Below are 12,803 nucleotides of genomic sequence, written 5' to 3'. Positions count from 1 at the left end.
TTTGACAACATCATCGGAGCAGGAAATCCCAGCATACTTTGCAAAATAACTTTCATAACAAAAAAGATAATCATCTTTTGCATTTATATGGCGCTTAACGTCCTCAACAACTCCAAAGCGCCTTGCGTCCCATCTCAAACATTCGTAGAGCACCCACCAAGCCCGCAAGCGGTCATTCGTCTGCAGGAAGTTAGCGGAGGCATGTTTACATGGCTCGCCCGTGCAGCCGCTGGGCCCGGGGTCTTGAGGGCAGCAGCCCAGCACGAGCGCGGAGCCGGTGGGGAGGCCGCGGCCTGTGCCCAATGGTGTTGTGCCGTCACATCCTCGCGGTGCGCCACGGTGGCCAGATGTTAACTGCCTCGCCTGGTACGCATGAGGTCGAGGCTTCGATCCCGACACTGACTCCTATATATTTGGAGTTTGCGTGTCTCTCTCTCTCTCTCTCTCTCCCCGTGGTCGTATGGATTTGTCTCCGGGACCTCCGGTTTTCCCCTTGACATTTAGAATCAACGTGCGTTTAGAGTATTTGAGTATTTGGCTGCTATAAATGTCGACGTGATAAGCCACTTCTTTGAGCTATCATTTGTGGTCGGGTCGCTTCTGAAAAAGAGACATATATAGCTGAGTGGACCTTACCTGGTAAAATAATTGTCGGTTTTTTTTAGCAAGTGAAAACTCTGCTCTTGAATGGAATCGCGACCCCTGTGACCCCTGTGAGCTGAGTCGGGTGGGCTCAGCGCGGGGGGGAGTTTGTTCTCCTGCTGCCTATTGGCCACGGTCTCCATCTGCGACATGGCCTGACTCCTCCGTCCGCCCCGCGTGTTGTGTTGTGCGTGCCCCTTCCCATCCACAGGATGTGCTGCTGCTGTACTACACTACATGGTGTGGCCTCTGCTCCACACTGAGCCACCGCTACCTGCAGTTGGCGTCACAGCTGCGGCACAACGGGCACCTGCGCATCGCCCGGTGAGCGGGCACGCGCACAGCGCCATCGGCGTCTCTCTCCCCGCGCCACGGTTGGCTACGTACGGCACGAAAGAAGTTCTACATACGCATGTACAGTCCGTTCTCCTATAACGCTGGAAAAATCGCGTTGTAATAAATATGTAATATGGGGTTAGAGCAACAGTCCGCGATAACACGTGATATGCGTAGGCAGACCGAACAAAGACTGAGACGCGTGGTTAGCATCTAGAAGCAACCAGCGGCATCTCGACGCCTTGCATGATGCTACGCCGAGGCACTCGTACGGCGGCTTATTCCTACTCGCGCGACGTAGTTCCGTTCACTCGATCGCGTTATACCCAGTTCGCATCCGCGTTGTAAAAAAAATTCATCGCATTACATCCAATTAGCTTCATGAACACAGCACGTGACGTTTTTGGGGAACAGGCTGCACATACATCTGTGTCTCGCTTCGCTCGCTGCTGCCTCTAACTTGCGCAGTGTCGAACCAGGTAGCTCAGTGGGCCTTACCTAGTGAAATAAATAAATAGTTATTTTTGTTTTAGTTGAGGCGTGCACACAAGAAAGGCGTCTGGAGCACTGCTTAGCTCTTCAGCTGCGCTCATTCTCATTTGCCGTGAGTGTGCAGTCCATACTGCAATCCGTTCTTGACCGAGTAATTATCTCAAACGCCCCGCGGTTCTGCCGTCTGCAGTCGTGCTGCATGGGAGGTGCGGTGTAAATAATAAATGATGATGGCATTGTCGACGACGACGATGATGAACGGAGCGTGAAGTTGGGCGCCGGCCGGCAGTGAGGTCATTTCACGGACAATTAAACTATATGTATTTTTTTATTAAACCCCATGGGTGTCTCGCTTAACGAGCATTCGTTTTTTTCCCTATGCAACGGAGCAATTTGAATTTAGTCCAATTTGTTGGCAAAAAAAACGCAGCAAATGTTCGCATAACGAGCGGGGGGGACCGACCGATCAATCAAATCCGTCCCGTGGCGGGCCCGCAGCTGTTGGTTTACCAGCTGTGCCGCGCTGGGTAAGCGCCGTGTGTAATGGGTGGGCGGCGGGAGGGGTGGGGCGAGCGGTGGCACAGACTCGGACTCAAATGAGTACCTGGTGTGGCGTGTAAACATCACCACTGGGGAGACAAAGGTGGTGCTGGCCACCCACCCCTCGCGTACCGTACCGGCCGCCTTCATAGGTGCTCGCTAACAGCACTTGGCCCAACAGTCTGTTAAGGCTATACGGGGGATATGTGTCTTTGGGGGGGGGGGAGTTATTTGTGCATGCTATGAGAGAGAGAGAGGGCTGTGTGAGTGGAGAGAGTGAGTGATTTCAACTGTGGTTGTAATAAGGTGATATCATAGGTTATATGGCGGATTCAGTTTTATTTATTTGGTATAGCCCTGGTGGGTGGGGGGGGGTCTTGCACTATGGTTCGTCATGTATGGTAAGCGTTAAATGTTGATGGTTTATTGCTTAATTTTAAAATGATACGGTAAATTGAGTTTGTCATGTTCCAAAAAGTTTTTCGATAGTGGACAAATTTTGGGGCTGAAACGTAGCTGAGCTTTTAACACGCGAGTGAGTCTGGCAAAATGACGCTCGCTTACCTAGTGCTCGCTTACCATGGAACGTTTCTCTCGCGTTACGGTTATTTTTAAAAATAATAATGATTCTATATTTATAAATGTTTTTATTATGCTTGTTTACCCAAGAAAGTCTAAGTCTCAAGACTCTTTAGTCACGAGGAGAGGGTCCTGCCATGTTTTTGCAGTAGGTGGCGATGTTGCTGCTGTGGTGTGTAATGCAATTTGAGTAATTTGCAAGTAATATTTCAGCATTCAACTAAAACTATAAACTATTTTTTATTTTACCAGGTTAGGCCCACTGAGTCCTGCAGCGCTTTTTCAGAAGCGACCTGGCTATCACAAATGATAGCTCAACGAAGTGGCTCATCACCACGTGGACAATTATAGCAGCAACCAAATACTCTAAAACGCACATTTATAGATGTGGACGGAGGAGACCAGAGAACCCGGAGGGACCCCCATGCAGAACAAGGGTACGCGGTCAGGGGTACGGGGTCAGGGGTACGGAGTTATGGGTCAGAAACTCTATACATTAAGGTGTCAGAGTCAGGAATGCACACCATGTCAACCCACACGGTTTGACCCCGTATTCTTGTACAGGGAAATTGAGTTTTCAGGTCCATAAGGCGTACAGCCGTTTCAATACGGGCAACAACAAAAAACAGTCCATTTGTTTGTGTTTCTCCCTTGTGATGGGACTTTGTAGGATGAACGTTGAGATCTATAAAGGGCACGGGGTGACCAATAACGTCTGAATTGGTCTGTAATAAGGGAGTCGCTGATAAGGGGTTGACAGGTATCGGAATGCAACCCATGCCGTTCTTGCTGCGAGGCCGGAGCGGCACCGCTGCGTTGCCACCGTGCCGCCCCCTACGCAGGGAGAGTGGCTGCGACGTGGAGGAGATGTTGGGGAGTTCCGCGCGTTGTGCCTTGGTGTTCTTCACGTGCGTTGTGGCGTTGCATTGATGTGGTCGTGGCGGCGTTGTTGTTTGAAGCTGTTGTAGCCGATGATGATGATGTTGTTGCGCTGCTGTCTGGCGTTGTTATGCCGGTGCCACGCTGTCCCCATACCGCGTTGTTGTGCTGTCGAGTTGTGACGTCACTGTTTTGTTTTGCAGAATCAACGGTGACACCAACGACCTGCCCTGGGAGTTTGTGGTGGAGCGGTATCCGACACTGCTGCTCTTCCCCGCACACAGGTACTCGCCTACCCTTACACGTACCACACACAGATACAGGGCAACGCTGGACATCCCATGGTGATGCGTTACGCTGTACGCAGACCAACAACAATCATCGTGTTGCAGCGCGTAGCCTGACCCCGTAGCCCTGACCCCGTACACCGTAACAAAAAAAAGTAGGAAAGTTAAACCCCTTGCATTGAGATGGTAACTCGGCCCAGGAATGCACTGCCTGGTGGATTGTGCCTTGTGCTCATGTCAACAAATCTTCCCACAATGCTATCGGTTATATAAAACATTTAGGAGTACCGGTAATCCTTTTTGATGATTGAACGGGGGTTGGTTATTATTCAGTATGTATGTATGTTGAACTTCTTTCGCATCGTACATAGCCCACCGCGTGCTAATCGGAGGTGCGGAGGAAGGAAACACTGCTCGAAGAAATGAGTTTGCAAATGAAAATGTAAAAGTGCATAGCTCCAGTGGCTTGGTAGTCTCGGAAGGAAGAGCGTTCCAGACGGCTGCAGAAGCGCATCTGAAAGCGCGCGATTGATGCGGTGACCGTCTTTTAGTCCATGGTCAGCCAAAATCGATACTTGTATATTGGGTAACTATTCGCATGAATATTAACAACTGGTCATCAGGACACATTCTCACGATGTAAGCAAGTGCAGTCTCCAACTCGTATCGTCCACTCTGTCTCTCTACCAGGGACTCTATTCACGTGCTATGAAGAAGGGCCATTGCCGGAAATGTCGCCGATTTTAATATTTGTCCTTTTAAGGTCACATGCGGCGTGCGATCGACGATTACGCCGAGTGGGTTGTCAAACGGGGGAGGGAGGGGCAGCCGCAGGCGGAGACGTCTCCTGTGTGGGGACCATGGCCCTTTTGTCCCGGGCTGTCCCACGGGAAGTGTGAGGCCTCGCTCACGAGAGGAGAGATTCTGCACTCGGGCACTGCAGTGACTATTTTATGAGCGTGACACCGCTTGTTTATATCACGATACGCCGAACCTTAACCTTTCAAACAACAGGTTAATGGAACATAATGGCAGCATTGTCTACTCTCACGGAGTAGAATGGAAGGTGTCGATATTTTCTTTCTTACGGAAATATTGGTGTTTACAGAGAGAGCCTTGAATATATTAGTTGTGTGGATTCTGGGTGGTATCAGATGATGGGCTGGCTTCGATACAATGAGTCATCCGTGGTAGAAGTGTTTTTTTTATCTTTCCATAAGTTAATATGCAGATTTTCTCCCTGTAGTGTTTTAATCGGGTTTCCCCCAAAACAAAAAGGCGTTTGAGTTGGTGTGAGAGTGCCCTGAATGTGTAATCTGACCCATTGTGGTGCACTCGTCTGTGAATGTGAATAGGCCTTTTGAAAACAAGAAGCATGGAGAGCAGTTGCTGCATTCCTGCATGTGTTAACGGGGCCACGTGGAATGCCAGTTGCTGTTTTGGGAAACTGTTATTATGCCAAACGTGTAGAGAGACACGCACACACACGGTAACACCACGCGGGTCATCAAGCCGTACTTACGCCCAAACACCCACCCGCCTGCGTGGCCAGCGGCCTCCACCTCTGTGAGGCCTCTGTGACGTGGACAAAGACGGTGGCTACCAACCCGGGCCACCCGAGTTCGATTCCCACTCACGCCCCCAACACTCGGTGACGATTATCTTAACCGGTCCTGGGCATTCCCCTAGGTCGACTCTGCCTCAAATGAGTACCCGGTAAGATGTGTAAACATCGCCACTGGGGAGACAAAGGCGGCCGGGCGTGGTGCTGGCTACCTGCCCCTCGTGTGCTGTGCCGGCCTGCATAGGTGCTCGCTTAACAGCACTTGGCCCAACAGTCTGTTAAGGCTGCACGGGGGTTCTTTGGGGGGGGAGTTATGTGTGCATGTTATCTGAACCGGTCCGAGGAGGAGGGAGGAGGGGGCAGGATGTTGACCCAAGCAATCTGTTTTTATTTCAATCTCGTGAGAATGGGCCTGGAAAATGTTTGTAGGGGGCCTCTTAGGAATTGATTTCCTGTTGGTCATCTCTCATCAGTACGGATTTTCTTAACTTGATCAGAGTTCGAAATTATTTGCCTAAACAAAAATCGTTGGCATTTCTGCACCCAGTTTTATTAAAAGCGTTGTGGCCTTGCTGACGATTCGGAACCATTACGCGGTTGTCCGTCAATGCAGGCAGCGGCTGGGCGCTAATATTAGAGAGCACTTTGCTTCTAACTGCAAGGTCCGCTACAATCGACCTGTCCGTGTCTCGCCTATGCGCCGGCGTTTGCTTTCATAAATCAACCTCGGCGATTTGCACAACTTCACGTTGTCAGTACACTGCTGGATAACGGCCTCCCTGCTCTGCATCAGCCTTTGCAGTTTCTTTTACTGCACCACGCCGGTAGTGTGCTGCCTTTTTGCGCTTTCAGATGCGCTTCTGCGGCCGTCTGCAATGCTCTTTCTTTCGATATTAGGTAGCCAGTGGAGCTGTGCGCTTGAAAATCATCTAGATTGAAAACTCATTTCTTGAACCGCTTTTTGTGTTTAGTTTGTTGTTCTTCCCCCGCACCTACGATTAGCGCGGTTGGCTACGTACGGTGCAAAAGAAGTTGAACACGCGTACAAGGGGAGCACTCAGGATGGGTTCAGATATCACTTGGAGTTGCACGGTGCTTTGACCTATCAGTCCGCTCTCTGTGGTTCGTGGCTTTGCGGGTTATGAAAACCCCCTGCGTAATATAATAACACTTAAGTCAGTGTTGGGGAGTAATTTGTTACAAGTAATGCACAGATATAATCAGATTACCAATGGCAAAGAACAGTAATCCTGTGTGTAATCCTATCGTAGCATCTAATCAAGTTACCGTCACTGGGAATGTATCGATTGATTTTTATGACTTCTATGATTTTTTAAAAATGGTTTCCAATAGTCGGTAGCGTAGACCGTTGAGAGGACCACAGCAGCCGGTCTGTGTATTGGTCTAGAGTCCACGACCGCCGTGCCTGATTCTCCCGCAAATGTTTTCTCCTGAGTGCCAACCAGCAGAACCTCCCATTTTTGTGTCGTTCTGGATTAAGCAGCATTTCGTATTGCGCAAACCAGCACGTGCACCGCTCGCGTGCAATCGCCGCCGTTACCGAGGCTCTCCGAATATAACTTTGACCTCCACTGCGGCGTACAATTGTGTACCATCAGCATGTTGATGGGACTTGATGTCGTGCGATGAGGTGACATCGGCGAGAGGCCTGATTCCGAACCCACACCCGCCCCGCACAAGCTACAACCAGAGAACGGTCAGACTGTCTGAGGTCAAATCAACCGAACATTAGTTAAGTTAACAATGAAAGCAGTCGTTGAAGGCAACGATGTAATCGTATTTTGTTAATTTTGAAATTTGAAATGTGGGACTACAATGCATCGCTTCTAAAACGTTCGGTTCTTGGGGATCGGAAACTCGAGTGTACGCTGCTGCTGCTGCTGCTGATTCTGCGAGCTGGTCCCTGCACTGTGAGCGCTTGCCAAGTTTGTCACCGATCACCCAGCAACACGGAGGCCAGGGGTTGGCGGATCGCGATGTCTGTGACGCTCCGAAAGCGACTGAACGGCGGTGGTGGCGGTCAGGAGATGCGAGCACGACAAGTTGTCTTGTGAACCCATCCGTGCGGACCTTTGAAGTATTTATCCCTTTGCAAGTCTAGATGGCTCATCAAAACAATTTTCCCGCACCTCCGATTAGCCACGCTCGGCTACGTACGGTGCGAAAGAAGTTCAACATACGTACAACCTTGCTCAATTCAACTCTTGTCCATCACAACCACTGAAAACATTTTATTTATTTAGAGCTACTTTTTGTCTTTAGTTTTTTGTCCTTCCCCCCCCCCCCCATGCACCTTTTTAAATAGCCACGGTTGGCGACTCAGGGTGCGAAAAGTTCAACGTACAGAGACCGCGCCGTTTGTTGCCGGCCGCTTGGCGTTTGGCGGCCTTCGAGCCCTGTGCGCAGCCCCAGCGACCGAGTTACAATAAAAACAAACCGCGCCGGTCAGAGGCTACCGGCAGCGTCTCCCCGCAGCCTTGTGGCGTGAGAGGCTTTCTGCCGGGACGACGAGCCACGCCGAGCCACGCCGAGCCACGCCGAGCCGGCCGAGCCGGCTGTGCCGCTGCTTTCCCAACGCTGGCCCCGGCGTTTGGGGTACGCAGCAAATTTGATGGTTTCAGAAAAAAAAGTTTTAAGTGAAAAAATAGCTGTGTATCTGTTGGAAATTATCTAATTTACAGTGTGTGTGCAACGAATGATCACATGTCGTGAAATCAAAACGTTGTTTACCCGAGTGTGCCTGTGTGTTTTCGATTGGCAAATTAGCATTGCTCACAGACCCATACCAGTGTTTAATAACAAATAATTATTGCGTTGATGATAGGCCAATAGAAAGGACCCGTACACTTCAGGCAAATACAAAGCTCCCCCGTTTAGCTTTAACAGACTGTAGGGGCAAGGGCCGTTAGCGAGCACCTATGAAGGCCGCAACGGTACACAAGGGGCTGGGTGGTAAACACCACGCCCGACCGCCTTTGTCTCCCCAGTGGTGATGTTTACACATCGCACCAGATACCCAATTGAGGCCGAGTCGACCTAGGGGAGGCCCAGAACCGGTTCAGATAATCGCCACCGGTGTTGGCCATGAGCGGGAATCCAACCCGGGTCGCCAGGTTTATTAGGCAGCGCGCTAACCGCTGCACTCCCTTCCCCCTCACAGACACACACGCACGCGTATTAATTTGTGAGACTTGTAATGTTATTCTATTGGAGCAATTGCCGAGAGCAGGGCATTTGTCATTTTCACAGCTATCCAGAGGTCACCGAGTTGACGTTACGCCTGGCTGCATTGTCTCTCCACTGCGATTACAGACCGAGCCCAATACTGGCGCTCGGTGACCTTAGTCCTGTGCATTCAATATTTTTGCACAATTAGGACCCAAGTTATAAACAAGGTCCTCGCCTTTAAACATCTGGCAGCTCACCCACATTCAGTTGAAGCAAGCCTGACTGTTGATGAGACACTGAATATCGAAACCGTTCCAGTGTTTGCTTATTTTGAACCACTGCTGCTGAAAAGAGGCACTCCCAGAAGGCTGTGCTGCCAATGGGATGTGTATAAAACGCACGTATGATTAATCTGGCAAGACAAATATATTGCAATGAGGCATTGTCTGCTTATTTTGTGACTGATTTCGGGTTCAGTTGAGCCAAGGGAGAGAGGCTCTCAAGTGCACTATCACACCACGCCACAACTTCCCACTCGCACTTCCTCGCTCGTGGTTTCACTCTCGGCGTTTGCCACAATCTCGAAATCACGGCGGTGTGTTGCCCACCTTGTTGCACAGTACTCACCCGCATGGCGCAGCCACTCGCTCATCCAACGCGGCCGTTCCGTCACGGCGCAGCGCTCCGTTACAGCGCCGCTTGTGTCCTACCGTACGGAGCCCAACGCGGCAACCGGATGTCGGTCGCAAATCCCACCGTTGTAATCCGAGTCGCGCTCAACTCTCATTGACGTCACGCGGGTCGCTCGCAACGCGTCCCCACGGCCTCCTCCCGGATCGCGTCTCGCCAGCCAAGGAGCCGTGCGTCTCGTGCGAGTGAATCGCGGTGCCCACCACGCCCGAATGAAATGCCCACCGCGCAAACGACTCGCACGAGCGGCGTTTGCGCTGTCCTCTCTCGCTCGCCGAAGAAGGCTCCGGGGGTTTCTTTGCAGTGTGGATTTTGGATTTTGCTTTTGTTTCCGCCGAGCCGGGGATGGTAGACTGAAGACGGAAGCGCTCAGGAAAAGTGCATCATAGCTCCAGGACGCCACTGGAGCTGTGATGTACTTTTACATCGTCTACATTGAAAACTAATTTCTTTTCAAACTGCTTTTTGTGTGTCTAGTTTTGTTGCCCTTCCCCCGCACCTCCGATTCGCACGGTTGGCTCCTAACGGTCCGAAAGAAGTTCAATGTACATTGATACATACGTTGACAAAGCTTAAACATAGCGCTTACGTGACAACCCTGGCGTTGTAAGAACGGCGCAACATGTACGTATTTATTTAGTCACTTATTTTCTGCTTGCCGTGGTCTGTGATCTGGCACCGGCAAGTTGCCGTCGCTCGGTGTGGCCACTTACCGTAGACTTTGCCGAGTGCGTGCGAGACTGTCGTGGAATCGGTGCAGGTGAAGCGAGTTGTGTGGCTAGAAGATGTTGACTACCTCGCCTGGTGTACAGGAGGGCTTGGGTTTGATCCCGACCCTGACGCCTGCTGTATATTCGGAGCTTGCGTGTCTCTCCCCCCGTTATAACGGTGCGCGTTCCGTGTTATAACGGTGTCTTTTCCGTTATAACGGCGCCCATTACACGTTATGACGGTGTGCGTTGTGCGAAAGTGTTCCCGAATTGAAGAGCCGCGTTATCGCAAACACGCGTTTTAGTGTGAGCACCACGCACTCAGCGGGGCCTTGTATCGTCACTTCGTTTGATATTCTCGTCTTCAATTATTTTCGCCGTTGGTTTTGACGGTGCGTTCCAAACCTAGTCACGGCGCCGCCGTGTTCCAACAAGGTTACAGAAGCACTCCTCTCCAGCAGTCGAAATTCCACGTCACCATGGCAGAGGCCGGTTTCTCCATGAGACAACAGATGTTGAATTTCCCCTGTGGAGTCGTAATTTTATTGACCCTGAAGGAATGATGGGCACAATCATCCCCTGGCCACGCACGTAGATGCAGAAGACATACATCTGCATATCCGCGCACATAAACGTCTGTTCCCAAACATACTCGACACACACGCACTCGTGACACGGACGTGAGCGTAAATCTTTGCTTACGCCCACGTGTTATTGTAGGGAAAACTAAATCGGATAAAAAGTGTTGAAAAGCTGTTGGTTAGTGCCTGGCAACACGTCAATCCACAGAACCCACAGCTAAACTCTCGCATAGCAGACTTCCCCTGCGGTCTACAGCGGCCCGGGGGAGTGGGGCACTAGGGGGCGGGGGGACTGGGTGGGATAGTGGAATCGGGCTGGTTGGGATGGTGGACTCGGGCTGGTTGGGATGGACTCGGGCTGGTTGGGATGGTGGACTCCACGACTCTACGTAGCGGATAGCTCAGGGTGGGGGTAAAGCGTGGGCATCTCCTCGCGCAATTCGCCACCCGGCCCGTGCCCGCGTTTGTGATTCCAGATAATTGGCAAAAGCTGTGGGGCAAAACACGTGACGAGGGCAACACCACGCGAGTCGTCACGTGGAGCGTGTTAGCGGGCTTGCTTGTTTTCCATTCGCAGGTCACGGGGTGAGAGTGAACTCGGCTCTCGGCGAACGTCACCTCGGCGGGCGAACGTCACCTCGGCGGCCGATCGAGCTGTTCCATCGCCACCCCGCCGCCACCGCCTTACTCTCTGCCTTGCCCTTCCCCGTTTCCGCTTGCCCCGCGGCACGCCCCTCTGCCCGTGCCGTGGCCCCCACAGGAAGGACATGAGCGTGCGCTACCCGGACGAGGCGCCCTACTCGCTGCCCGAGCTCGGCCGCTTCCTGGTGCGGCACGCGAGCGGCGCGGCGCGCGAGCGGCTCGCGGCCTCCACGTCCAGCGGGGAGCAGCAGCAGCAGCAGCAGCATCAGCAGCAGCAGCAGCAGGCACGGCCGCCACATGCACGGCTCGCAGCTCTCACCACTCGCACCACAATCACTTGCATAGCACTCAAACCGCACTCACTCGCACCACTCTTTATCACTCGTGTAGCACTCACTCACTAGCACTCACAGCACTCGCCACTCACACTCGACAATGCTCGCAGCACTAGCTTACAATACCACTCAACTCTCTCGCTCATCCACACTCGCTCTCGTTCACTCACTCTCATTCACACGCTCGCCCTCTCACACCCGGGGACGTAATCTAGCGGACCTCCCACATGGACGTCGGTCATAAGTTAAGATTCCTCAACATGGCAGCGTCTCAAACTCTGTGTCCTCACTCCCCAGCACGCGGCGCGGCCTCTGCACATGTCTAACGGAATACCGATCACGTGATGGACCCACGAAACATCGCGCACGCTCGGTGACTGATAAACACGAAGCGGCGCGGCGGGGGCCGGGGGCAGTGCGGCCAGGGCAGCTTCTCACAGCCTCGAGCGCCGTGTGGCCGGCGGCTGATGAATCGAGCGGAGTGTGGGTGGGAGGGGGCGTTCACAATGCGCCACTATTCTCAATGCCTCGCAGGCCATTCTGGTTCCATTGCGCGTGCGGCGATCAGCGCGGCCATTATTCCGTCGGTGCCCACGGCTCTTTTTGCGTGCGCATAAATCACCGCCCCGTTTCTCCTCGAGCTGTTTAGACTCCGCTCAAATTGCTCCGTTCGGAAACCGCAAACAGGAGGTGGGCAACTCACGAGGGAACCGAAGCTGCTCGGCTTGGTGGCACGATAATTAATGTTTCATGATCTTCCGAGATCCCATTTCCTGTTTCATCTCTCTCTATCTGCCATGTCCTCTGACCAAGGGCTTATATCTACACCCCCAGTGAACCTCCGCTCAATGGGAGGTTAATCCTTTTGCACTGTCCCTGTCATTTAAATTCAGGCTTTGGAATTCCTTCGTTTGCCTCCAATTACCGCATTTCCATTCTCAATGAGTTGCCACAATCCGGGATCATCATTCGATGTTGGCAATACAGTCTCTGGGGCCTTCTGCGGTGGTAGCAATGGATTTAAACCGGCCAGCTAAGCCTGACGGGCGAGAGCGAGCCGCTCGCAATCGGAAGGTCGCGACGTCAAATTCCGGTTGGATGTTGATTCAGCCCATCATCTCTCCTGGGTCAACAAAATAGGTACTGCTCTCTGTTGGGAAGTAAACTAAAAACCACACTCAAACTAAACCATTTTTATTTCACCAGGCAAGGCCCAATGAGATATGTACCTCTTTTTCAGAAGCGACTTGGCTAACACAAATGATAGCTCAACGAAGTGGCTTGTCATGTTGAAGTTTATAGCAGCCAAATACAAATGCACGTTCATTCTAAATGTG

The 12,803-nt window shown here is 51.9% G+C and overlaps 1 protein-coding gene across 1 annotated transcript in view; it reads left to right on the top strand.

Moving 5' to 3' along the window:
• TXNDC11 (thioredoxin domain containing 11) overlaps window positions 1-12,803 on the top strand; it is a 49,285-nt gene that overhangs the window by 31,343 nt on the left and 5,139 nt on the right. The window contains exons 10-12 of the mRNA XM_076069856.1: window positions 854-966; window positions 3,672-3,752; window positions 11,250-11,415. Of these exons, the coding sequence (XP_075925971.1) occupies window positions 854-966; window positions 3,672-3,752; window positions 11,250-11,415 (360 nt within the window). The remainder of the gene's footprint in view (window positions 1-853; window positions 967-3,671; window positions 3,753-11,249; window positions 11,416-12,803) is intronic.

This window comes from Petromyzon marinus, chromosome 26 (genome assembly GCF_048934315.1).
Source record: "Petromyzon marinus isolate PM22_M1 ecotype Great Lakes invasive population chromosome 26, UKy_Petmar_22M1.pri1.0, whole genome shotgun sequence".
Classification (NCBI taxonomy): Eukaryota; Metazoa; Chordata; class Hyperoartia; order Petromyzontiformes; family Petromyzontidae; genus Petromyzon; species Petromyzon marinus.
The sequence above is the reverse complement of the archived record's forward strand: the minus strand, read 5'-3'. Positions and strand labels throughout refer to the sequence as shown.